Source organism: Mixophyes fleayi, chromosome 11, assembly GCF_038048845.1.
Source record: "Mixophyes fleayi isolate aMixFle1 chromosome 11, aMixFle1.hap1, whole genome shotgun sequence".
Classification (NCBI taxonomy): Eukaryota; Metazoa; Chordata; class Amphibia; order Anura; family Limnodynastidae; genus Mixophyes; species Mixophyes fleayi.
Window position 1 is genome coordinate 56,279,134 of NC_134412.1, and position 26,053 is coordinate 56,305,186.

Consider the following 26,053-nt stretch of genomic DNA (forward strand, 5'->3'; position numbering starts at 1 on the left):
TTTTTTTTTGCTTTGTTCTGAAATCTAACATTTGCAACCACCCCTCTAGAAATCCTGTGTTTATGCTAGGGCAGCAGTGGAGCCTGGACAGCATTCTGCATCAGTGCATCTGGAATACAGCCTTGTCAACCTGTCAGCAAGGAGCAGGTAAGAGTTATTTTTATTTTACAAATGTCAAGTGTGTGAGGAGCTAGGAAGTGGGTATTGGGTGGAGGAGGAGGCTGAAGCTTTGCCTAGAGTGCTGAATAACCTTGCAGTGACCCTGAAAGTGGACGTCACATTATTCAATTAAGCTTTTTAATTTTTCTTCCAAAATACTACTATATTTAGCTTAATATATGAGTAAAATTAATCATGAATGAGGGGACATTTGGACTTATTACCTGTAACTTTTGTATGTTTGAAGGGTTTCATTACTTTGTGGGACAGAATTGTTTTAATGAGATAAAGGGAAGTAGAAGGTGCCTTTACAGAGGTGTTCCCTGCCTTGTGGGAGGGAGTACAGCCTTTTTCCCCTATCAAAAGACCTCACCTTTTCCATCATATCAAAAGGTGTTAGAGATCAGGGGGTAAATGTATCAATGTCCGGATTCTTCAACTCCGGCGAGAAGTTTCCCTTTACAAGGCAGCGCCGCTTTAAATTTAAGCGCTGAAGACGCCGATCTCGCCGGAGTTGAAGAATCTGGACATTGATACATTTACCCCCAGATCTTGTCCCCATACTTACAATGGGATGCACATTGCACCTTCCATTTGCACTTCTGCAGTAAAGCATCTTTAAGAGCATTTTAACCAATAGAAAATCTTCAAACACACTAAACGCCTCATATAATAATGACAGTCTTGATGTTCCTTGTCTCATAATTCATTTAAGACGAAAAATGAAAACATTTAAATTAATGAATGGGGTGGTCCTAAAGGGTTATAGGTTGGTATAATGGATGCAGATTGGACATCGAAGTAACCCTATAATTGTTTCCACCATTCAAGTGGATTGACAAAGGTACAAAACAAGGTACATTCCCCTTTCAGTGGGGCAATTCCAAGGACCAGAACGTTGACTTTTCCCTTGAAATGTGCTTGGGGAACAAATAAGTGCACTTAAATAATAGAGAAGCAGTGCAGGTCATTTTTGCAGCTCATAAATTAGCCTCGAGTCCTGTGGCACCATTCAAAGATTTAAATTGACAATATAGTACATTATTCCATACTTACCAATTTTTTTCCCCTCCCCTCTAGGAGGTGATGTGGTGATGCGTGAGGATGGAAGGGAGCAGGGGGTGGTAAATCACGTCATTTTGTTCCCGACCCCGTGACGAAACAAGGCAAATGCTTCCCATCCTGAGCACTTCACTAGGAAGTGGACAGGATGCAGGAGAATGACCTGCTCTCCCAGGAGTCCGGAAGACCTACCCGGAATTGGGGAGTCTCCTGGACATTCCGGGAGAGTAGACAAGTATTTATTATTTCCTTTTGCAGTGCATCATGATGCATTCTTCTCAGTTAATACATTTTTCCCATTTGTTCAAATGGATGGCCTTTAGGAAAATGGATGAAAGTTCATCAAAAGTGTATGTGCTGTATTATAATGCAATTTGTATGTGTTTGTATTGCGTTCATCTGCAGAATATCTAACACAGGTATGTGTCACGACTACCGGTTATAGTAATAAGATTGTAGAACAGGTGATAGAGATCTTCGCCTTTAGCAGCCACCTTTCCTGTAGAGCTTGATGTGCAAACAGGTACTCAGACAGTGTCGGACTGGGGCATGAAGGGCCCACCGGGGGACTGCAATGCTAGGGGCCCACCAGAGGGGGTGTGGCCAGCCATCAAAGGGGCAGGAACAGACACTAGAGGGGGAGTGGTCAGCCCACGAAGGATAGCTAGCACCATAGTGTAGTATATAAAGAATGCAGTGCATATATAAAGAGTGCACAGTCTTGACCTGCCCCTTAGATTGGGCAGAACAGTCACCAAAAATCGGGATCGTCCCACTAGACTTAAAACATTTGACAGACTGTCCTACCTGTACTTGTCACCACCTGTGGCTGCTGGTTTCTTTAGTTGCAGCTTGTCTGGAACCTGGAATGTTGGGGGCCCTATTTGGAAAAAAAAATGGGTACATTTAGAAAATTCTAACCAGCCCAGCGTTAAATCAATAGGACCCACAATTAATACTTAGGCCTTCCTCCAGCCCCAACATTAAAGTAATAGTATTACTATTTAAGAAATAAACCTATTTCCCTCCCTCCAGACAGCCCCAGCAATAAATTAATAGCATTTACGCATAATAAATATTCCTATTTCCCGCAACCGTCACTGCCATTAAATAATTCATATTCACATTTAATAAATAGACCTCATGCTCCTCAAACTCAGCCCCACATTCAATAGCCCCAAAACCACCCCATCTTAAAATTAATAGTCCCCACTATAAAATAGCACCCATTAGTTAGCCACCACCTACCACACACACATTACATTGCCACAAACCCGCTGTGCCATCACACACACATCAATGTGCCCCTTCATCACCATGCTGTGCCTCTTTATGATCACACTGCGCCCTCCATGCTGCTTTTGCTCCCCTCTTCTCCTGGCCCCCCTTCATCACCCTGTGCCATGCTGCTTTGGCCGCCCTTCATCACACTATTCCATGCTACTTTGCTTCCCCTTCACACTGTGCCTCATCTCACATGCCACATTTCTTTCTCTCCCCTCTCCAATGTCCTTATTTATCCATATCCCATTCTTGAAATATATTTTTTAAACATGTTTTAACATGTATTGACTCTCAAATAACTATGGCAAAAAGCATTAACTGCATTTGTATTCTCTAATAAAATGAGGCTTATTGGCATAATATTTTTTTTTTTTCACTGATAACAAAATGTGAGAATTTCTAAAACAGGCTCACTTCACAGTAATTTTATGCAATGAAGACTGCTGAGACATTAGAATAATAATACTGATGATGACCCATGGCGCTATGTGCTAAAGGAAATGACAAATGCTCTCCAAAAACAGAAAAAATATTATTTGTATTAATTTAATTAATGTGTATATAAAGCAAAATAAAAAATATATGAATATATAATAAATAAATGAAACCAATCCAATTCAAAAGCAATCCTGAATGGACAATATGAATGGAGGAAAGAAAATATGCACAAATAAATAACAAACAAAAGAGTAAAAAATGCAATCTTTTATAATAAAAAGATACAATCCAAGTAGAAAAAATCAAAAAGAATATCCAGTAAAAAGAAACATATAAAAGCATGGAGTACATCCAAAACGGTAGCGTGTATTGAAAAAAAACAGTCATATGAAGATTACCTCATAAATATTGTCCCAAAGGTATCCCAAGGATCCAGAAGTCCATTAAATGTAATGAGACTGGCACCTTTTTTCAACGGCGGTGCACCGCCAACCTCAGTTTGCAAACGATAAACTTCTCTGATACTTCCTCCGCCTTGGAACGCAAGCCTGCGTGTCAATAGCCGAACTTCCAGTTTTTGGCTAAGAGGCACAGCCGCGTACTCCTGCTGCTGTGTAAAAGTAAAAAGTATAACGCTGTAGCGTTTGGGCTCTCTGCAGCTGGCTTAGCACTCGGAACAGCAGATTAGGTGGGGGCGTGGCTTACCAGCGTCGGAACCTACCGGTGGATAGTCCGGCTTGCCGGCAGGCCAGTCCGACGCTGTACTCAGATGCCCCCAGGTCTTATGCCCTGCATAGTACAAGCTTATGGTTTAAACCATAGCACGGCAAGGAAATGGGAGCACAAGGCAAACAAAGTCAGGGACAGGCCAAGGTCAAAGGGCACGGGCAGTCAGTGAACTGGGGTCCAGGCAAAGGGTCAGGTCAAGCAGGAGTCAGGATCACCAGCAGAGAATCACAATCCATTAAACAAGCAAAAGGTCATGCACAGCAAGGTCTATCCAGAATCACAGTAGTACAGGAACACAGAACAATCAGCAGGTCAGCAGCCAGGAAACTGAACGCTATAACCGGCAGAGAGGCTAAGCCATCCCTGCCTTAAATACAGATAATGACCAATCAGGAGCAAGCTCAATAAACAGACAATGAGCCCCAGCCGATAAGTGTAAACTGCGCATGCGCCTGAGCAGCAGCTTGCCGGGTCGCAGCGCTACCTACATTATTTGCACCCGCGCCCAGCTGTGTTTGCCTGCCGGGACGCGTCAGTGGCTGAGGAAGCCTCCGACCGTTGCCCTGGCAATGGCCGGGGAAAGGCGGAAGTGACGCCCCGATCGTCATGACGATGGCCGGGACAAGGGGCAGAAGTGAGCCGCAGCAGCTTGTAGTAAAGCTGCGGCTCGTGACAGTATGTTTATGTAATGTCCCATGGACCTTGTCAAGAGTGTCGTGTTAATGAGGACATTGAATAATAAAGAATGGTGTATTAGACATCTCCTTTAAGGCTTCTTAAGGCAATATTCTCATAAGTGAAGACTGACTAAATACCTTACTTTATATATTTTCATATTACATTTCTTTCTAATGTCAATTTCCTTAGCCACCAACTACATGCAAAATGTATCAGTTTCATTATATGTTAAGCCCTGTATTAGTGTCAGTTTTAGCCTGGAGCAATGTATGTATGTATGTATGTATGTATAAAGTTATGTTTAGGTAAATATATTTTTTCATTCCCCTTTACAGAAACTTAAAAATTTGTTCAAATCAGAACTTTTTTACCTATTATTTCCCTATTTTTTCTTGTGTGGGATAAAATGACTTCATGCTTTGACTGGAAGCGGACTTTTATGTACCACCATTTTAAAATACATTGTACCTGTTCTCCCCTTTCCTCTCTAACATACCACTTGTGCCGAATGTTTCAATAGAAAACAGTTTCTACAGCCACTCACACTTTAAAGCACTGAACACAAAATACTCTCCTGTTTTACTGCTTTCATTTATTGATATTGCCCCAGAATAATATGAGAATAGGGTGGTCCCAGACTGTGCATTGGGTTAAATATAAGAAAATAGCAACTGTCACGTGCCGCGGCGCTACGCCACATCCTGGAGTGAATTAGCAGCCGGGCGTGTGCTTTAGTTTCTATGCTCTGTTATTATCCTTGTGGAATAGATGTAGGAGGGTGTAGGGACATCCCCCAACACCAGGGGGAGCTCTCATATGATTTAAACTGGTTCATTTATATTTTTATACATGCTTCCTGGTTTATGTTATTACCTATGCTAGTTCTAGCTAGCAATTAATTAGCTGCCTCCTGAGGCTGATTGTCAGCCCTGTCCTCCTCTGTCCTGATTGGCTCTTAGTACTATTTAAGGCTGTGAGATCTGAGCCTCACTGTCGGTTATAGCGTATCTGTACCAGTCCTGCTGACCGGCTCCTATTCACTTCTCCTGTCATGTGAATACTCTGTTTGATTCCCCATGTATGACCCCTGCTTGGATTATTGGACTCTGCCTGTTTTGCTCGTGACCCTGACCCTTATTGCCTGTACCTTGGACCTCGCTACCGTGCCTGTGACCCCCGACCTCTGGCGTGTTTATCGATTACCCTGCTTGCCTGTGACTCTTGACCTTGGCTATTGTATTGACTACCCGCTGCCTTCTACCAGTCTCCTGGCCCGCCGCTATGGTCCTGTATTTCCAACCCACACTACTCTTGGAGCCAAGTCCTGGGGGCATCCGAGTAACGGTGAGCGCGTCAAGCTCTAAGGGAAAGGCGGCTGCTATAGGCAAAGACCTCCTCATCTGGTTCTGTGGGTTGGGGATAAGGGCCAGCAGCCTAACACTATCCAGGCAAGAGTTGACCTACTGCCTGATAAGCCATATTCTATTACAGATTCTTCATAACTATTGAGAAGAGCAGCACATGGACTTTGGCGATATGAGCTAAAGGCAAATCCAGACTGGAAAAATCACAAATGTATAAATGAAAAAAATGCAGTTTCACCTAAGAAATGTAATAACATATATTACAGCCCAGTAGAGTCATGTCAACCAACATAAACAAACGTTTGAAACTACAAAGTTTTCACAGAGAACTTGGCAAACATACACCGATCTGCCACATCATTAAAACCACTGACAAGTGCAGTGAATAACAGTGATTAGCTCATCACAATGGCACCTGTCAAGAGGTGAGATATATTAGGAAACAAGTGAACAGTCAGTTCTTGAAGTTGATGTGTTGGAAGCAGGAAACATAGGTAAGGATCTGAACAACTTTGACAAGGGCCAAATTGTGATGGCTAGATGTGATGGGTCAGAGCATCTCCAAAACGGCAGGTTTTTTGGTGTGTTTCTGATATGCAGTGGTTAGTACCTACCAGAAGTGGTCCAAGCAGGATCATGGGTGCCCAAGCCTTATTGATGCACGTGGGGAGCGAAGGCTAGACCATCTGGTCTAATACAACAGAAGAGCTACTGTAGCACAAACTGCTGAAAAAGTTAATAATGGCTGATAAGGTGTCAAAACACACAATGCATCACTGTTTGCTACATAGCACAGATCAGTCAGAATACCCATGCTAACTCTTGTCCACTGCCGAAAGAGTCTATAATGAGCTTATAAGTGCCACAAATGGACCATAAAACAATGGAAGTTGGCCTGCTTTGATAAAAGAGGATTTTTACTCACCGTAAAATCAATTTCTCTTACTCCACTGGGGGACACTGCAAGACATTGGGGTATAGTAGTGGGTGTGGGAGTTCAGGCACTAATAATCCTCTATGATTTTTACTCCCCTCCTCTGCTATGCCCCTCCTCTCCTGTAGATACCTCAGTTTTGACTAACCAAGTGTACTATAAGGAGCTGCCCCAAGGGGCAAAGAATGGAAGCCAAAAACATTCACCATCAGATTGTCTACAGAGCAAGGGAGGGATCACAGTGTCCCCCAGTGGAGTAAGAGAAATTGATTTTACAGTGAGTAAAAATCCTCTTTTCTCTTGCCTACCACTGGGGGACACTGCAAGACATTGGGGACATACCAAAGCTGTCCCTATGGGAGTGAATGCTCTGGAGTGGCTGCGCGTAAAACTTTCCTGCCAAAACTCGCATCTGAAGATGCAAAAGCCTACAATCTGTAAAACTTGACAAAAGTATGAACAGATGTCCAAGTGGCCGCTTTGCATAGCTGTTCAGCTGAAGCACCAAGACGTGCAGCCCAAGATGCACCAACTGCCCTGGTCGAGTGAGCCCTAAGTGCATGAGGAACTGTCCGAGATGCTCGGACATAAGCCAAGCTAATGGTGGAGGTGATCCACCGAGCAATAGCCTGTTTTGACGCCGGCCAGCCACGCTTCTTTACATTGTATAAGACAAACAAATCTTTAGTTTTGCGAACTGAGGCTGTGCGGTTAACATAGCACCGGAGAGCCCGAACAACATCCAACAAGTGCAAATCGTAATCCAAAGAGTCAACCGAAGAAGAAGAGGAAGACAATTCAGGCCGGAATGCCGGAACTACAATCCCCTGGTTCAGATGGAACCTAGACACTACTTTTCGAATAAAAGAGGGCTTTGTACGTAACACCGCTCTATCCTCATGAAACAGCAAAAATGGAGAGTTACAACAGAGCGCTGCCAGCTCTGACACTCTCCTAGCCGAGGATATAGCTAGAAGAAAAGCCTTCTTCCAAGTGAGATGGTGCAATTCTGCGGTATGAAGGGGTTCGAATGGCGGAAGACAAAGTGCTCTCAGCACTAAATTTAAGTCCCAGGGTTCTACAGGATGAGATAATGGGGGCTGAATATGAAGAACCCCTTGCAAAAAAGTCTGGACCTCACTCAGAGGCGCCAGCTTTCGCTGAAAATAAATTGATAGCGCCGACACCTGAACCTTAAGGAAACCCAGCCTGAGTCCCTTATCCAGGCCCTCTTGCAAAAAAGCCAATAGTCTAGACAGGCTAAACCTGGAAGTATGGAAACCCTTGGATTCACACCAGAGGATATAAATTTTCCAGACCGTGTGATAAATTGCCGAAGAAGATGACTTCCTTGCCCTGATCATGGTGGCAATAACCCATGACGAAAAACCCTTAGCCTTGAGAACTAAGGATTCAGTAGCCACGCCGTCAAAGCCAGACGATCTAAATCGTGGTAGAGAAGGGGGCCCTGAACGAGCAGGTCTGGGCGCATGATCTGCTGGCATTCCTAGAATGTCTGAGAACCACGCCCTGCAAGGCCAATGAGGGGCTACTAAAATCGCGGGAACACGTTCTCTTTTCAGCTTCTTCAGAACCCGTGACCGCATCGGAAATGGTGGAAACAGATACACCAGACTGAAGAGCCACGGAATCGCCATGGCGATTGCTGCGCAATACCAGGGAACCTAATGATTCAGCCTGGAGGCCATGAGGTCTATTTCCGGCAGACCCCATCGCTGAACTAGAAGGGCGAAGCCCTCTTTGCACAGAGACCACTCCCCCGGGTGAACCTCTGCCTGCTGAGGAAATCTGTTTCCAAGTTGTCTACTCCCGGGATATATACAGCCGAAATCTGGGGCACATAATGTTCCGCCCAGATCATAATCCTGGCCGCCTCCTGCATTGCTGCGAGTTCCTCCTTGATGATTGAAGTATGCCACGGCCATGGCATTGTTCGACTGTATTTGAAGGGGTTTTCCTATCAGAAACCCCTGCGCCTTTGTCAAGGTCCTGTGAACTGCCCTCAGTTCTAATACATTTATCGGTAGAGCAGCCTCCTGGGCAGACCAGAGTCCCTGACACCTTAAAAATCCCGTGACTCCTCCCCAGCCCGAAAGACTTGCGTCCGTGGTAACTAAGGTCCAGAGGCCCGATTGGAGGGTCTGACCTTTGGTCAGATTGCTCGTGGACAACTACCACGTCAACGATAGCCGAGTTGGTCATGACAGGCGGATGATCTGTCTGTCTAGATGTTCCCGCGACCCCGACCACTTCCGAAGGACCTCTAGTTGAAGAGAGCGGGAATGGAACTGGGCAAACGGAACCGCCTCGCAAACAGACACCATGGTCCCCAGCAGTTTCATGCAGGTGAGCATGGATGTGTGAGGACGATCCAATAGCACTCTCGTTCTCCGCTGGAGGGCGATGATTTTGTCCTGAGGCAGGAACACCCTTTGTGCAACCGTGTCGAACACCAACCCCAGAAAGCGCATGCGCTGAGCTGGAATGAGGGATGATTTTGGCACATTCAGAATCCACCCATGGCCCTCCAAGAACTCCATCGTAGTCTGAACCTGGCGAGCTAAGATCTCTGCAGACTTTGCCTTTAAGAGTAGGTCGTCTAGATAAGGGATTATCGTGACTCCCCTTCGTCTCAGGACACTCACCATGGTGGCCATGATTTTGTTGAAAACTCGAGGTGCGGAAGCCAGACCGAAAGGGAGGGCCCTGAACTAAAAATGGGCGGGTCCTACCACAAACCTCAGAAGACTGTGATGACGCTCCCAAATGGGGACATGCAGATAAGCATCTTTTATATTGATGGAAGCCAGAAACTCTCCCTCTTCCATCCCTGCAATGACCGTCCGAAGGGACTCCATTTTGAACCTCTGGACTATCATTTGGTTGTTTAGAGACCTGAGGTTCAGTATTGGGTGAAAAGTTCCATCCGGTTTCATCACCAGGAAGAGATTGGAGTAGAACCCCTGACCTCTTTCCTGTGCCGGAACAGGAACCACCTCTCCCATACCCTGAAGCTTTGACACTGCTTCCAGCAGGGCCTGACGTCTGAGGGGACAAGCGGGCACCGGTGAGGAAAGGAACCTTGTTGGTGGAGGCTGGATTAAGTCTATGACATAACCCCTTGACACCACTCCCCGAATCCAAGCGTCCGTCATGACTGACCACCACTGGCGCTTGAAAAGAAGGAGTCGTGCCCCCACCACGGGTACCCGAGTGGGGGCGAAGGAGTCATGCTGCAGGCTTATCGCTGGGACGCGATGTTCCCCGCCTGGAAGCGCCCCTACCTCTGCCGCCACCTCCTCTAGAAACGGCCGACTGACCCCTTGGTGGGCCACTGCGACCCTGAGAGAAGGAGCGAAAGGAGCGAAAACGAGCCTGGCGAGGTTTGCGGGATCCCATGGGGAGAACATTACTCTTGCCCCCTGTGGCTACCTCAATTACTTTCTCAAGCTCCGCCCCAAGCATAGTGACTCCAACAAAAGGCAGGATCCCCAAAGATCTCTTTGACTCAGCATCTGTAGTCCACGAGCGTAACCATAGGGAACGTCGTGAAGCAATAATAAGGACGCCAATCCTAGCATTGACTGCTACTGCATCCATGGATGCCTGCCCTACATAGTCCGCCGTCTCCTGAACATGCTCAGCCAGAGCAAGGAGATCTGGCAGCGGAGCATTACTTTGAATGCCCGAAACCAACCGTTCCGCCCACATCAGTACCGCCTTATTTGCCCATGCAATGGCCATAGTGGGTCTAAACAAGCTGCCGGAGGCAATATATGCAGAACGGAGAGCATTATTGCACTTTTTGTCTGTAGGGTCTCTGAAAGAAACTCTCTCCTGGGTAGGGATGCAGAGGAAGAGGACAACCTGACGATCGGTCTATCCACTATAGGAGACTCCTCCCATTTAATAGAATCCTCTGCCGGAAGAGAATAAAGACTCTTAAATCTACTCGGCATAACGAACTGTTTTCCTGGATTTAACCAAGCGTCCGTCACTATCTGCACCATCTCTGAAGACGGTGGAAAAGACATCACCTGAGATTTAGTCCTTTTAAAACTGGAGAAACCTGAGGGAGCCGAGGGTGCAGGATCAGGGAAACCTAAGGTATGCCTAATACCTAACACCAGACTCTCAATATTACCGACCGAGGCAGACATAATGCTCAGCGAGTCTTCCTCCTGTGTACCCAAGTCTAAATCCCCATCCGATGGGAGATCTGAGTCTGGGCTACGACCCTGGTTTACAACTAGTAAAACCTGTTTTGTTCTGTGGGAGACCGAAAGCAGGCGTTCATCACTCTGAGCTAGAGAACTCTGTAAAGATGTGCTGCACTATCCACATGGTCACCCCCCACAGCTTCTATATGTGTTGAGTGCTGCTCTGCAGAGAGATACCTGTGTGTTTGCGACAGTATTCTGCCTTGTAAAGGGAAATTTCCCTTTACAAGGCAGCGCTGCTTTAAATTTCAGCTGTCATCTCGACGATTTCCGGCGACTTGTACAACCCGCACTATGATACTTTTACCCCGAGCTGTTATTCCACAGTAAGTCCCCTGCAGTTTCCCAGACAGAATGTCTTAGGCAGTCCTGTGGAGGACAATGGGTACTAATTGGCCTTAGCCACCTCCAAATATTAGATAAGTTAACCCCTTGCACTACTTTGTGATGTCACAGGGTCCCCAGCTGATTCATGCTTCCTGTAGAGAAAGGAGTGTGAAGAAGGAATGTAGCTACAGCCCCCTCACCTGTATCATGGACCCTGGTAGCCATAACCCACCTGGCTACACTTTAAGAACAATAAATAACAGCTTCACTGCAATATCAACAATATACAATATACATATTTATAATGAGCTACAATGTCCCCTTATCCACATGTAATTAGACACTGCAGTTGTACTCTGTTGAGCTGGGGAACTTTTTATAGCAAGGGCTATAAAAAGTACAAGGTATAATCCACATTTTGTGAGAAACGAGGGACAGTCTGGTTAAGGTGATATCAAACTCATTTCATCACATACACCTAGCTAACCATTGTTGCAGACCACTCCTTGTTGGCAATGGTATTCCCTGATGGCAATGACCTCTTAAAGCAGGATAATGTGCCCTGCCAAACTGCTAAAATTGTTCAGGAATGGTGTGATGAACATGACAAAGTATTCAAATTTGGCCTCTGGATTTCCCAGATTTCAATCCGATCGAGCTTCTGCTGGATGTGGTGGAAAAACAAGTCGGAGCCATGAAGGCCCCACCTCACAACTTACAGGACTTAAGGTATCTATGAATAATGTCTTTGTGCCAGATAGCACAGGACACCTTAAGAACTCTTGTGGAGTCCATGCCTCGATGGATCAGAGCTGTTTGCTGTTTTGGCGGCACAAGGGGAGTCTCCACAATATTAGGCAGGTAGTTTTAATGTAGTGGCTGATCGGTATATATGACAAGATACATATTTGGTAGGTCTTGAATTTGGAACACGTACTGTGAATAATGACTGAAGGGCCCCCTCATAGTGTTATATTGCTTACCATTCTGAGGTCTGCACAACCATCTGAGAGTATGTACCATTACTTGGACATCTTTCTGCATCATTAAACTTATCAGGAATAAATATCACCAAGGTCTCTATGTACTAACATAAATAGTGCTGGAGTACTTGATTTTTGGAGCAGAGGAGTGCTATTGGTGTATATATTTAGCCAAGAACGCACAGGTTTTGATTAAAAAATAATGTCAAAATATTCTACAATATGTAATGTCTACTAAAAAAACAACTTTTTGACCACTTAAAGTGCAGCACTTTCTTTCTGCACATTTTTTATAATACTCTGACTTTTTGGAGTAGTTTGAGACTTTAGCCTTTTACCATTTCTTTTCTGTTAAAGCCTGCTCCGTTACTCTTCTATAGTGAATAAATCAGTTTGACATGAAAAATACTGTACAATATTACAGTATGTGTATAACTATGGCCACTTGGAATGATTAAGGATATAAGAGACAATCTTTAGAACATTGTTTATTGGATAGGTGGGTTTAAAATTGTTATAAAGACATTTCTGTACAAACACACTTTAATACTGTGGGAGCAGTGACATTAGATGACTCCAGGCCTCCATCTCCTTTGTAGGTCATGATTGCTTATCACTGGCTTGGGCAGAAGGGACAGGAGTTGTTTGGGTTAACGATGGCCCAAAATTTAATACACTGTCGGGAGAAAAACAGACTTCGTTATACAAGAATAGTATATGTCTATAATGAATAGATCACTGTCTATAATCTCATGGATTCACAAATTGCTTATTGCACAAATTCATACAGCAACATTTTGATTTCAAGTGATATCACATTTTTCATATGTCAGGACTTTTGAAATATGATCTGTCCCTGCTTGCAGCTTCAGCTAACTAACCACCCCTCCTCCCACCCAGAGTAAAGCACAGACAGCATGGTATACGTTTAAGGTGGGTTGCTTTGCCATTTAGAAATCTCCTAAACCACAAAGATGAACATAATGGACTAAAATTATTACCTCTTATCATCCCCAAAGCTAACGCATATGCCTGCTACAGATCTCAGGAAGACCATTAGATGGAGCTTGATAAATTTACATAAATTACATGTTTTATCTCGTCCCAATCACTGTTCATCTAACCAATGCAGAATATGGGGGTCGCAATCTCCACACCATCATTAGGCCACAATATTATTAATATCTAGTACTTACAGGAAAATAGTAGGTTTAGCAATATAGGTTTTGCCCATTTGGATTTTTATTTGTTCCTGTGAGATCTCCTTAAGATATATCACAAGCATCCATAACAATCAAGTACTGCAAAGTTATAAAGAGTTGGGGGAAAGAAAAAGTCATGCCAGCATAATTGTCTTTAATTAAGACTTTTTTTTCCTTCTGACACAGTTTGCCTAAAAGTTGCCATATGGATTGTGGTTCCAAAGCTCAAACAGGCCATTTTAAACTGCTAATTGTAGTGTGTGACCAAAATAACCAATAATCTCAATATACATCAGATCTGAATCACACAGTTGATTGTGTGGGAGAAAATGCAAATAGCCAATGACCATAATGTGCGAGGACCTCTATGTAGAGCATTAATTTTGTTCCATAATATCCAGCTATATAACCCTAGCACAGAACAGATATGTCTGACATGTGGACATGTATGACAGTGTTATTCGTTCAGGAAGAGTGGCTGAATATGCTTGTTTAAGGGCATCTCAAGAGACTGGCAATACCTAAAAAGCATTCTCCATAAGGCGGGGGGGGGGGGGGGGGGGATGGAAAGGTAAAAATCCCTTGATGTCTACTGTCCTTACCTCTCGGTGCATGACATGGTTGCAAGACATAGGCTGCAGATCAAGGGGCTGTACAATCTGCTGACACCTAAGGCACAACTGGGAAGCAACAGGAACATTTTTCAGGAAAGTCAAGATATGTATTCTACATTTATTTGTGACTTAAGTTCATTATACAAACCATACCTGGGGTTTGCTTGAGTATGCTACATGAGTTGAGGGCCGGAGTGTAGAAGGTCTTTGTGTGGTTTGAAACAAAGGTCTCCCGTGGCCAATGGGCTGCAGAAAACAAAACATAATGCAAAAGCCAGAAGATTTCAGAATCTATCCAAATGATAACATCCCTAACTACACATCATTATACACACAGTGCACACTTCCATGCAGAGCTTTCACCTAGCTGTTCTTTTGCAGATACAACGAGATGGGTCACAGGTATTGGTTGGAAGAATAAAAGATTAAATACACAAATCAGCAGCAATAAACAAAGTAAGCAGATCTGAATATGAAAAATGTAAGCTACTGTGCATATTTACAATAGCGGTTCTTATTTTAATGGCACAGAAGACAATTTTCCATAATTTAATGAATAATACAATGGGTCACAATATAGTGTAACATTGTTTTACTAATTTGTCATGTTACTGTGGAGGCAGAGTGCTACTACAATCACCTGTTTCACTTTGGCAGCTGGATTTGAGGCTTCCTGCAGTAGACGTTCTTGGATCTGTGTAGCAACGAGCTGACACAGTTCTTCTACGGTGAGGCCGGACAGCGTTCCACGTTTCATCTTAACCTGCAGCAGTATGTCAGTTAAATGCACTCTGGGACAGAATAGAATACAGTCAGAAAAATGTTAGGAAAATGTAGAGTTTTATCTGTAGTATAAAAATTGAATCTAAAAGGGTATATCACATAAATACAATAATTAAAAGTGTAGTTAAAAATATATATATATATATATTTAGTAATTGTTGACACACATATGTAAACCCTAGTGTGCTATATTTCTCTCCCCCCCCACCCCAATAATCCCATCAGTAAACATCTGAATTCCAAGGTTGTAAACTATTTGACTTTTTATAAAATGGAAGCATCAAGGTGGTACTTGTAATAGACTCACTGGTTGCAGTGTGGGAATCTCGCTTGTAGCTTTTCCAGAATTTTGCTTAACTTGTCTGTAGTTGGTGGACATGGAACATCATTATTACCTTGATGCTGAGATGCACCGAGTAATCTTGGAGCTGAGGGCACAGTACCAGGGAAAAATCCTGGAGTAAAAGCTAATGAAGCGGAAGACTGGAGTGGAAAGGAAGTTGTACCCAGAGACTGCTGGGGTGCAAAATCTTTGAGTGGCAATGATGCTGCTAATGGTGTTGACTGGCTGACTGTAAGAGGCGCCAATGCAATTTTCTGCAACATGAGGTTGGGCTGGAAATAAACAATTCAAAGAGAATACTTTACTTACACAGGTAACATTAGTAATATATAAATAGAAAATAATGTATTGCATGTGTGCTAACAAACTCAACCAAGCAAAAATGCCATAACTTGTTTTACATGCTAGAATGATAAGGATACTGCAAATCCTAGGACTGCTACAACCCTATAAATTTATGATGTCACAGGTTAATCAAGACAAGTGAAACCGAGACACCATCTAAACCCGTGCTTAGAAATATCTGGCCTTGTTGATAAACAGGCTTCTAGAAAAGAATGTCACATGATATTTAACATACTTTCACAGAAGACACTCCAGACATAAAACACAAAACAACAATGTTGTTATTGAAATGAAAAGGGGCAAAGTTGTACCGAGCTTACAAAAGATGCAATAAAGTACAAAAGCAGTGACTAATACTTCCACCCTATGGCCAACTGAGTAACATAAGAAGACATGCTGCGTAAACAAGGACAGCACCTAAAAGATGCAACAATGTACCACTATATAAAACATGGCTGGATATCTGTGTGTGTTAGTGAATTTAGACTGTAAGCTTCAATGAGGCAGGGACTGATGGGAGTGATAAATATTCTCTGTACAGCACTGCAGAGTTGGTGGTGCTATATAAATAAATGGTGATGATGATCAAATTGGTAATAGATATAGCGAAGGCTCTAGGTATAAATGAGGACCTGCGATATAAGGACAGGGCTGACATGGAATATGGCCTTGTACAGAACAAACATGTGTAAAGACCAACCAGGTTGCACATGGCAAGTGGTATGAGGACAGTCATCTTCTGTAGAAGCTTGAGGGGCCACTGGCCAAGCATTAGAGTGGTCTGACAACAACAATGACCTAAGAGTGGTAGGGATAGAATTCTATACCTGTTCATCTGCATTTAGCACCAAACCAAAGTCAAAGGGACACTTCAATACACCGAGCAAATTTAATTGGGTGTTTTGTAAAATGTGAAATGTTGTTTGGCAACTCAGTGACATCCACAAGGGTCTATGGTGCAATGGCTGTAGTCCTAATCCAGAGATGATTAACTTCTGAGAAAAAGCTTGAATGGTCCCCTATACATTGCCAGAACACTGGAGTTTAGGAGACATTGGTTACCATATCCACACAATGGGAAAGGGAGAGGTAAGGGAGGCAGGAAATGGCTTGCAGGCGACAGAGGAATGACACCCTATTTCCCACCTTTGAATAAGTAATGCTATACACAGTTATCAGCCTTTACAATGTTGTGGGTATTAATGCTAATTATGACTAGCTCTTAGAGCAAATAGCACTTTCCTGGTAGTGAGAAACAATGCTGGGAGAGGAAGGGAAAAAGGCACAGGAGAAGCAGAAGTTAGCCATGGTTCCAGAATAAATAAAACAGAGAGTAGGAAGCAACCAAAATAATCAGGTCCAGGTATCCCTTCCCTTTTATGGCAGGAAAAAATAGCTGTCACTTTGGTGATAAACAGAGAGGGGAAAAACAAACAAACCGCTCTTTCTTTTCTTATTTGCGTACAGAAAAACCAGCAATGAATTTATCACCAACCACCAGTACATAAAGCACCAAGCCCCCTGAAGAATTTGAGAAATAGTGCAATATGCAGGATCTATTCTTTAATCCTTTAGAGCTATCATATGCATTGTTTTATTAGGGCTGCCACAAAGTTACCAGAGTTTTATTGCTGCACACCAGAGGAGCAGTGTGATGTGTGGCCTTCTCACAATCAGCACTGCCAGGAGTGCCTGACAAACTGTCTTACCATCTTCAGATTATTTTATTCATGCTATCCTCACGCATTTACTGTCCAACTGCCTTCTATGACTGACAGTCTGCCATGTAAACCACGTACAGTTATGAATTTGTATTGCTACTGGATATAAAACAAAGCTACACTCAGAGCACAGCAAAGCTTTGTCATAATGCAGAGCAACAAAAATAAACAACTTGACGTAAAGATATAAATACACAAGTGAAAAGCACATAAGAAACCCGGAAAGATAAAGCAACAGAAGGTGAACAACCCATTTAATCCCCAGACGGCTGACAGAGAAAATAAATACACTATACACTTACATAAGACTTTTCTATATAATCCAGCTGGAGAAAGAGAACAAGTGGCAGATATTATACTGTGTAATTTACACAGTGTTAGTAAGGATGAGAACACTTACATCAGATGGAGGAGGAGTAAGATTTGGGGCCAATATTGATGGAAGGTTACTCAACTTCGTTCCATTTTTGACCTGCTTAATTTGTGTGTCAATCTGATCCTGAAAAAGTAAATAAAAAAAGGAGTTACTACAGCCATTTTTACTTGTCAAATTCTTATCACCCATAGCCATCTCTCTCTCTCTAATGTTCTTCTATTTTCTTCACATATGCAACCTTCCATTTTAACTCTTAAGGGCATGCTTTCTGCTATACCCACACCTAGCCAATAAAAAGTCACAGAAAACCCACAAATGGCCGAGGGATCTAGGATGCGGGGTTCACTGAGAGTTAGAGATCCTGACGTGTTTCAGTGCCAAGTCATACACAAGATTCACTTACCCGAAGATTTGCTTTTAGTTGTAGGATCCCAGCTAACCTGGCCTCCCACCTCTGCTTTAGCTGAATCCACTCAAAGTTGGCAGGAGCAACCCTGATAAATGATAAATATATTTTAAGTAAGAGTTGATAGAAGCTTCTAAATACATACATTCTATAATACAAACGACAATGATAGCTGCTTAGACAAGAGGTCCTTTTCTGGAGGTTAGAGAACTCAGCAACAAGCATTAGAATAGAAGGGCATGTAGCCTTAAAATACTTGTTGATCAAATATGAAAAGGGGTCTAGTAACGGGAGATCAGCCAGGAAAAATGTTTTGTGTGGATGTTGTGACTGTACAGGATTTTGAGTTTAGAAGAAGACACACCTAACATTTATTATATTATATACAGGTGTGGGTGATCTTACTTAAAATTCTAATATAAAAAAAGTTTGGGAAACCAGAAAGGTAAAAAGTAAATTACTGCTCGTTACTATTTTGTTATACACACAGACAAGATTATAGGGTATATTTACTAAACTGCAGGTTTAATAAAGTGGAGATGTTGCCTATAGCAACCAATCAGATTCAAGCTGTCATTTTGTAGAATGTACTAAATAAATATTAACTAGAATCTGGTTGCTATAGGCAACGTCTCCACTTTTCCAAACCGCAGTTTAGTAAATATACCCCATGTGTTTCTTTCTACAGTTACTATGAGGATCTCTGCTAAACAATTTAAACAAAGAGAGGGTGCCAGGGTCAGTACGGGGAAAAGACAGTGTTGAATTTAAAATATGTTTCAACTGGTTTTAGGCATGATGTTCAGTTGCTCTTTACTCAGAAATCCAAGTCCAAGGCATGCTAATAATAATAGATCCCCTACATGTAAGGACTATTTGCACAACTTTGAGATACTGAACATTGTATTTACTTTTTCTACATTTGGTATAGATATCTCATGTTTTTAGAAAAAAAGATCTTATTCGGTCATAGTTATATCTCAAATATCTTCAATTCCAACAACACTATTTGAACACCCGAACATCATATTCATATGTGATTGATGAACATCTCATTCCAAAACCATGGGCATTAATATGGAGTTTGTCCCCTTTGCTGACATGAAAGCCTTCATTCTTCTGGGATGGCTTTACACTAGATTGGAACATGGCAGTGGGGATTTGCATCCATTCAGACGCAAAAGCATTAATGAGGTTGGGCACTGTTGTTGGGCAATAAGAACTGGCTTGCAGTCAGTGTTATAGTGAATCACAAAGGTGTTCAATGGTGTTGACATCAGGGCTCTGTGCAGGCCAGTCAAATTCTTCTCTTCACTAGAACTAAGGGGCCCAGGCCAAACCATGAAAAACATTCCCAGACCATTATTCTTCTTCCATCAATCTTTACAGTTGGCAGGTAGCATTTTCCTGGCATCAGCCAAACACCGATTCATCTGTCACATTGCCAGGTAGTGAAGCGTGATTCATAGTGCCAGAGAATGTATATCCACTGCTCCAGAGTCCAATGGCGGTAAGCTTTACAGCACTCCAGTCAACATTAACATTGTGCATAGTGATCTGAGATTTGTGTACAGGTGCTGGGACATGGGCACCTAAATCCACGAAGTTTCCAAGAAACCATTCTTGTGCGGAAGTAAAAAGCAAGGACATACGGCTTTTAGCCGCTGCGCGGTTCAGTCCAATATGTTCTGTGATATTGTGTGTCCTACTGCTTCATATCTGAGCTGTTGTTGCTCCTAGACGTTTCCACTTCACAATAACAGCACAGAGCAGAAATTTGAAAAACTGACTTATTGGAAGTGTGGCATCCTATGCCATGTTGAAAGTCACTGAGCTCTTTTGGACGACCCATTCTACTACTAATGTTTGACTATGGTGATTGCCTCGCTGTATACTTGATGTTATGCACCTGTTAGCAAAAGGTGCGGCTGAAATGGTCAAACACACTAATTAGAAGGAATTATTGGCCATGGAGTGAAGATCCTCAAATTTTTCCAAATATTGGTATAATCATGGCTATGCCTTGTTGGCCTCTAATTGTCAATTAGCAGTATATGGGACAATTTGTGCTACTAGGGCAGAACTAGTGCAACAAAAACAATTATCTGGATCTGTAGAGGAGCAGCAGCAGCAAAAGCGTTAAGGTAGAACTGCCAGCCATACCGCTGGTAGCTTATTCACTTACAGCTAATACTGGCTCATTACTGGACACCACTACTTCAGGCATATTACTGGGACTCCTTACTGCTGAGGGCTTATTGGTGAAAATTATTGAGCATATATTACTGGTGCCTTTTTTTAAGAAGAGCTTCATCCAAAATGTAAATATTAATGCTGGATGGAGTTCACAAAGTTCTGATAAAATACAAATGTCTACTTATGTGGGGTGTAGCGAGGAAGGCTCTAGCTTTGCTCTCCTCTTGACTACTAACAGGTGTGATATATATGTTCGACAGTTACAAAATCAACACCATAGTATGGACAGGGTTGAAAAGTCAACAAAAATGACATACAGTATTATTAGGTCGACAATTGAAATGTAGACACTATTATTAGGTCACCAATTCAAACGTTGACAGTAGTATTAGGGCAACAACTGAAATATAGACAGTATTATTAGGTCGACAATTAAAATGTGGATCCCTTGTCCTGAAGCAAAAGAGCTACATCTTGTGGTTTAATTGAGATGCCATCATGTTGACCCCACCTGACCACCAGCTGCTAGAATACTTCTGGGTGAAGAGACCATTCCTCAGGATGACGGGCCTGCCTGCTGCCCTCTCATTGCCAGGGCACTCTTGGGGTCCCCATGGGGATTTAGATAACCCCCCTAGCCGGTACAGCAAAACTTGGAGTCTGCTCTGAAAGTCTGGTGTTCACCCCTAGTGGTGGGGACAGACTTGGCCGCAGACTAACAAAGGGTCGTGAAATGTGTACCGGCTGGGGAGAACCTAGGAAAGCGGAGTGAAGTCCAGGCAAGGGTCGAGGGCCGGCAGCAGACAACAAATCCAATAAACAAGCTGGGGTCAGAGGTCACAGGCACGGAAGCAAGGTCCAAGATACAGGCAAGAAAGGTCAGGGTCACGAGCAAAACAGGCAGAGTCCAAATCCAAACAAGGGGTCATACACGAGAAATCCAACAGCGTATCCACAGGACAGAAACTAGGAGCAAGCAGGTCAGCAGGACTGTGACAGAAAAGCTATAACCGGCAGGGAGGCTAAGCCCTCCCTGCCTTTTATACCCAGAGCAACCAATCAGGGCTTGTCCCTGAAATATACACAGCGGTAGCATAATAATAAACTGACCAGCCACAGGCTGGGACCGATCAACTGGAGGGCACTGTGCGTGCGCGCGCCCGGCCTCCCACATTGCCGGGACGCGGCGCTGAACAAGAGGCGTCCAACCGTTGTGCAACGGTCAGGTCTTAGTCGGAAATGACGTCCCAGTCGTTAAAGTTACGGCCGGGACGCCACATGGCATTGTCTGAATGAACGTTTATGGCCCTTCCTCGCAAGAACTGCAGCTAGAGTATTGAGGACCACTCAGAGTTCCAGCATACTCCCAACTTCAACTCGCACCAAGTCTAACGACCCTGGAACCTGAGCTGAAGCCCAACTGCCCCCATTCTCGTGGACTGTTATCTGTGGTCGCCTATGTATAGTCCCAGATGGCGAACGGGCAACCCCCTGTTGAGGTTGCTGCTCCTCAACCATCAGTGGGGCAAAACCCGCATCTCCAGAGAGTCTGGAGGTCTGCCTGGTTAAGAGATGGTGTGACTTTTCCACTTTAAAGTCAACTCAATTTGGAATGCCCTCTAGTGGAACTGTGCAAACTCCACTACCTCAAAGGTGGAATCCATTCTTCCCAGGATCTTCATGTTCTGTATGTTTCGCCATCCAAGCATGTCTACCTCTTTGCATGCCTGTTTGGGGAACGAAGGATTGACATGTTGAGGGCCAACTCCTTGCCTTTCTGTAAGGACAATAGGAGCTAAACCTAGAGCCCTTAGGCCTAGAATCATTACCTGGGAGGAAGGAATTCTTTCCTCCTGTGGCCTGGGCAACTATTTTATCCAGTACCGTACCAAAAATGACCTCTCCAAAGTATGGAAGGGACTCCAGGCTCTGCTTAGACTCTGCATCTTCCTCCCAGGTCAAAAGCCATAGGACACAAAATGCCACACAGGCCGGGGCTGAGCACCAATGAGCGCCATATCAATGGTGGCATATCCAAAACACTGCGAGGCCCCCAAGTATGCTCCACTCAAGTTCGAAAATCTGATCTAGATCTCTGATTCCAGATCCTCTGCCAACTGCTCCGCCCAACTCTCAACTGCCTTATTGACTCAAGCTAAATCTAAGCTGAGTCTATGGGATGCCTTCAATTTTCATATCCATGCTATCATTTAAGGTAGCAAAATTTGGAATTGGAATGGTAGAGGTTTGGGATTGATGAGATCCACCTTGGTCAAGGATTCCCATTTTCCTATATCCTTGCTAGAGTGGATAAAGGCAATGCAATCTGCATGAGACCTGAAACATTTGGTCAGATCTATCCACACTAAGCAGATCCTCCAAATCAACATATGATGGAAGTGAAACAGAATGCTTCTTTATTCTCTTGAATAGAGAAGTGTCCAGAATCTCCGATTCCTCACTGTTCTTAATCTTTAGTGTCTACCTAACAATACAACCTAAATAATCCCTTCCCTGCGTGTAGTAGGAATTCCTTTTCAAGATATAAGGAACCCTCCAACACTTTCCATTTCTTCTGGGAATAGGAATCAGAATCAGACACTTCCAGAGTCTGATGCTTACATGGTCCAGAGTTGGTGGCAGTTGTCTCTCGAAGGGAAGAACCTGAAGGGTCCTGCGAGAGAATCTCAGGGGATGAAGACATGCTCCTCGAGACTGCTGTGGGAGGGGCAGAGGAAGCATCCTTGCCCTGCTCACTAGGGCATGTAGCAAGCTGTGTCAGCTCTGAAACAGCCTGGGCCTACTCTGTCATTTCAGTATGCACACTCACAGGCGATCCTCCACATCACATGCCATGCCCAGGCAATTTGGAGTGACATCTGGAACAGGTAAAAACCTTTGTCCCTGTCTCATTTCCAGGATTAGTCCTGGATGAACTTTCCCTTCCCATACACAGCAGAAAATTAGGGAACTAAAGAGGACAGAAGCAGTTGCACTATCCAAGCAGATGTGTATCCCAAGGAGCTGTTGCTCTGCTCCCAAATTGTCCACTGAGTCTCTTCTGGTGGACTTGGAGTTGCCTAAATGGAAAGCCACACCAGGGAGGAGAGTCCCCTTAGTCGCCCAGTGCTTGGATCCCAAAAATAGTAAAAGGGGGACCCCACTATTGGGTCCCGGTGCCAGTGGTTGGACCAAAACTACCATGCTACTCTCCATTCCAGAAGAAGGGTCGGGGGCCACTTGTCATTGTTACCGTACCAACTACTACTACCCGCCCACTACTTGTGTCATTATTGGCCGGGTCCCCTCCATGGAGGCGATCCCACTGCAGGAGCTGGCTGCAGGCAACAGGAGAAGTTAATTGCAAAACCTCTGGCGCCTCCTTCAGGAATCCCCAGCTGTGGCTGAGGAATTCTGCTGAATAAGTAGAGAATGGCCTTTAAAACATTAATCAAAAGAAATAAAACAAACTAAGAGCAGAGGCTGCTAGCAACAGCCATAGAAATGCGCCCAGCTCTGACAGGTACTATTCAAAACCGGGGTTCAGGAGGCAGCCAATGGAATATAGAGGTGGGGAGCGACAGTTTTGCTGGTAAGTTTGTAGAGTGCTCCTCCAGTCAACATACTCTATACACCCATTGTTATAGTGTCCCCCATTACAGCGATAGAGAAAAGAGGATTTATGTACTTACGTTAAATCCGTTTCTCTGATTCCGTCTGGGGGACACTGCTTACCATGGGTTGTGGAGGGGAGCACGGGAGTTGGCACCTAGCTAGTTAAGTTTAGCACTGCTGACAGACCCCTCCCCTCTACAATCCCCGTGTCCCTTCCTGTTCAGTTAATTAAAAAGCCCAAGGAGAAAAGGCCAATCAAACAAGAACACACAGAAGAAAAGCAGAAGGGAGGGACCGCAGTGTCCCCCAGATGGAATCAGAGAAACAGATTTAACGTAAGTACATAAATCCTCTTTTCTCTTTTATCCAGTCTGGGGGACACTGCTTACCATGGGGACGTTCTAAAGCAGCCCCTGAGTGTGGGACCACTCTGAAAGCCCTGCTCGTAGAGCACTACGAGCAAAATTTGCATCCGCAGATGCAAATACATTAAACTGATAAAATTTTGTAAAGGTGTGGACAGAGGACCAGGTGGCTGCCCTGCAAAGCTGGTCTGCAGAAGCCCCATTTCTCGCTGCCCATGACGCCCCTACTGATCTGGTGGAATGGGCCGTAAGTCTCTCTGGCACAGGACGGTTAGCCTTTATGTAAGCTTGCTTAATGGTTGCCGTAATCCACCTTGCAATGGACTGTTTTGAGGCTGGCCAGCCTCTTTTATTAGAATCATAAAGAACAAACAGAGAATCGGTACGTCTAATCTGAGAAGTTCTTTTGACATAAATGCGGAGAGCCCTAACCACATCTAACTTTTCCATAGACTGTTGATCAGAATGGGAAGTAGATGAAAAGACCGGAACTACAATTTCCTGGTTCAGATGGAAAGCCGAAACTACTTTAGGAACGAAGGAAGGGAGGGTTCTCAACACCGCTCTGTCCTCGTGGAAAACCAGATATGGTTCCCGGCAAGACAGAGCTCCTAATTCTGAAACCCTACGTGCAGATGCAATAGCTAAAAGAAAGACGACCTTCCAGGTAAGACACCTAAAATCTGCCGTAGGTAATGGCTCAAAGGGAGACCCTTTAAGCATATCCAGTACCAGGTTAAGATCCCATGGTGCTGTAGGCGGAACGTAAGGAGGCTGAATATGCAAGACTCCCTGAAGAAAAGTCCTGACGTCTGGCAAGTCCGCTAATTTCAGGTGAAAGAAAACTGAAAGTGCTGAAACCTGAACTCTTAATGAACCTAAACGGAGGCCAGCTTCCAGCCCATCCTGAAGAAAAGCCAACGAGCGGGGGGAGACGAAAGGAAGATGTGTGACAGGACTTATTTTTGCACCATCTAATATATGCTCGCCAGATGCAATGATAGATGCGAGCCGAAACCGGTTTTCTAGCTCGCAGCATAGTGTCCACTACACTGGGGGAAAAACCCCTAGCTCTCCAGAGGCTGGCTTCAACAGCCATGCCGTTAAACTGAGCTGAGGTAAATTCTGGTGACGAAAGGGACCTTGGAGAAGAAGGTTGTCTCGTGCCGGAAGACGATATCCTTGCCCTACCGCCATGGATATGTCTGCGTACCACACTGGACGCGGACATGAGGGAGCTATTAGAATCACCGGCCGACCGCCTTGCCTCACTCGTCTGAGTACTCTGGGAAGCATGGGAATCGGGGGAAACAGATAACCCAACCTGAATTCCCATGACATGGACATCACGTCCACCGCTATTGCTAAGGGATCTCTTGCCCTTGCGCAAATCCTGTGAACTTTCCTATTGTGTCTGGAGGCCATGAGATCTACATCCGGAAGACCCCACCTCTGAACTAGAGGCTGAAATACTTCCGGGTGGAGGGACCACTCCCCTGGCATCATCGCATTGCGACTGAGGTAATCGGCCTCCCAATTTTTTACAGCCGATATTGCTGGAACGTACTGTTCTCCCCAAAGGAATATCTGAGCTGCAACTCGCATTGCAGCTGCACTCCTGGTTCCTCCCTGTCTGTTGACATATGCCACAGCCGTGGCATTGTCGGACTGAACTCAGAGTCTGGGCCCCCCGAAGAGCTTAAAGAATCGCCTTCAATTCCAACGTGTTGATTGATAAGGCTGATTCCTGAACTGACCAGAGCCCCTGGAGCCTGAGGTGCAGGACCACCGCTCCCCAACCTCTCAGGCTGGCGTCTGTTGTGGCTATGATCCATGACCATGGAGCAAAGGACCTGCCTACCCCCATGTGATCTTGAATCAGCCACCA

General features: G+C 44.3%; 1 protein-coding gene across 4 annotated transcripts in view; it reads right to left on the bottom strand.

The window, feature by feature from the left end:
• Nucleotides 1-12,674: 12,674 nt before the first annotated feature.
• The window catches only part of RNF214 (ring finger protein 214), a 60,180-nt gene continuing 46,801 nt past the window's right edge, over nt 12,675-26,053 (bottom strand). For all 4 annotated transcript variants that reach the window (XM_075190093.1, XM_075190092.1, XM_075190091.1 and 1 more), the window contains exons 13-19: nt 17,987-18,077; nt 17,608-17,706; nt 15,106-15,413; nt 14,656-14,806; nt 14,169-14,261; nt 14,004-14,081; nt 12,675-12,875 (exon numbers count right to left, since the gene is read on the bottom strand). In XM_075190093.1, the coding sequence (XP_075046194.1) occupies nt 12,813-12,875; nt 14,004-14,081; nt 14,169-14,261; nt 14,656-14,806; nt 15,106-15,413; nt 17,608-17,706; nt 17,987-18,077 (883 nt within the window). In that variant the 3' untranslated portion in view covers nt 12,675-12,812. The remainder of the gene's footprint in view (nt 12,876-14,003; nt 14,082-14,168; nt 14,262-14,655; nt 14,807-15,105; nt 15,414-17,607; nt 17,707-17,986; nt 18,078-26,053) is intronic.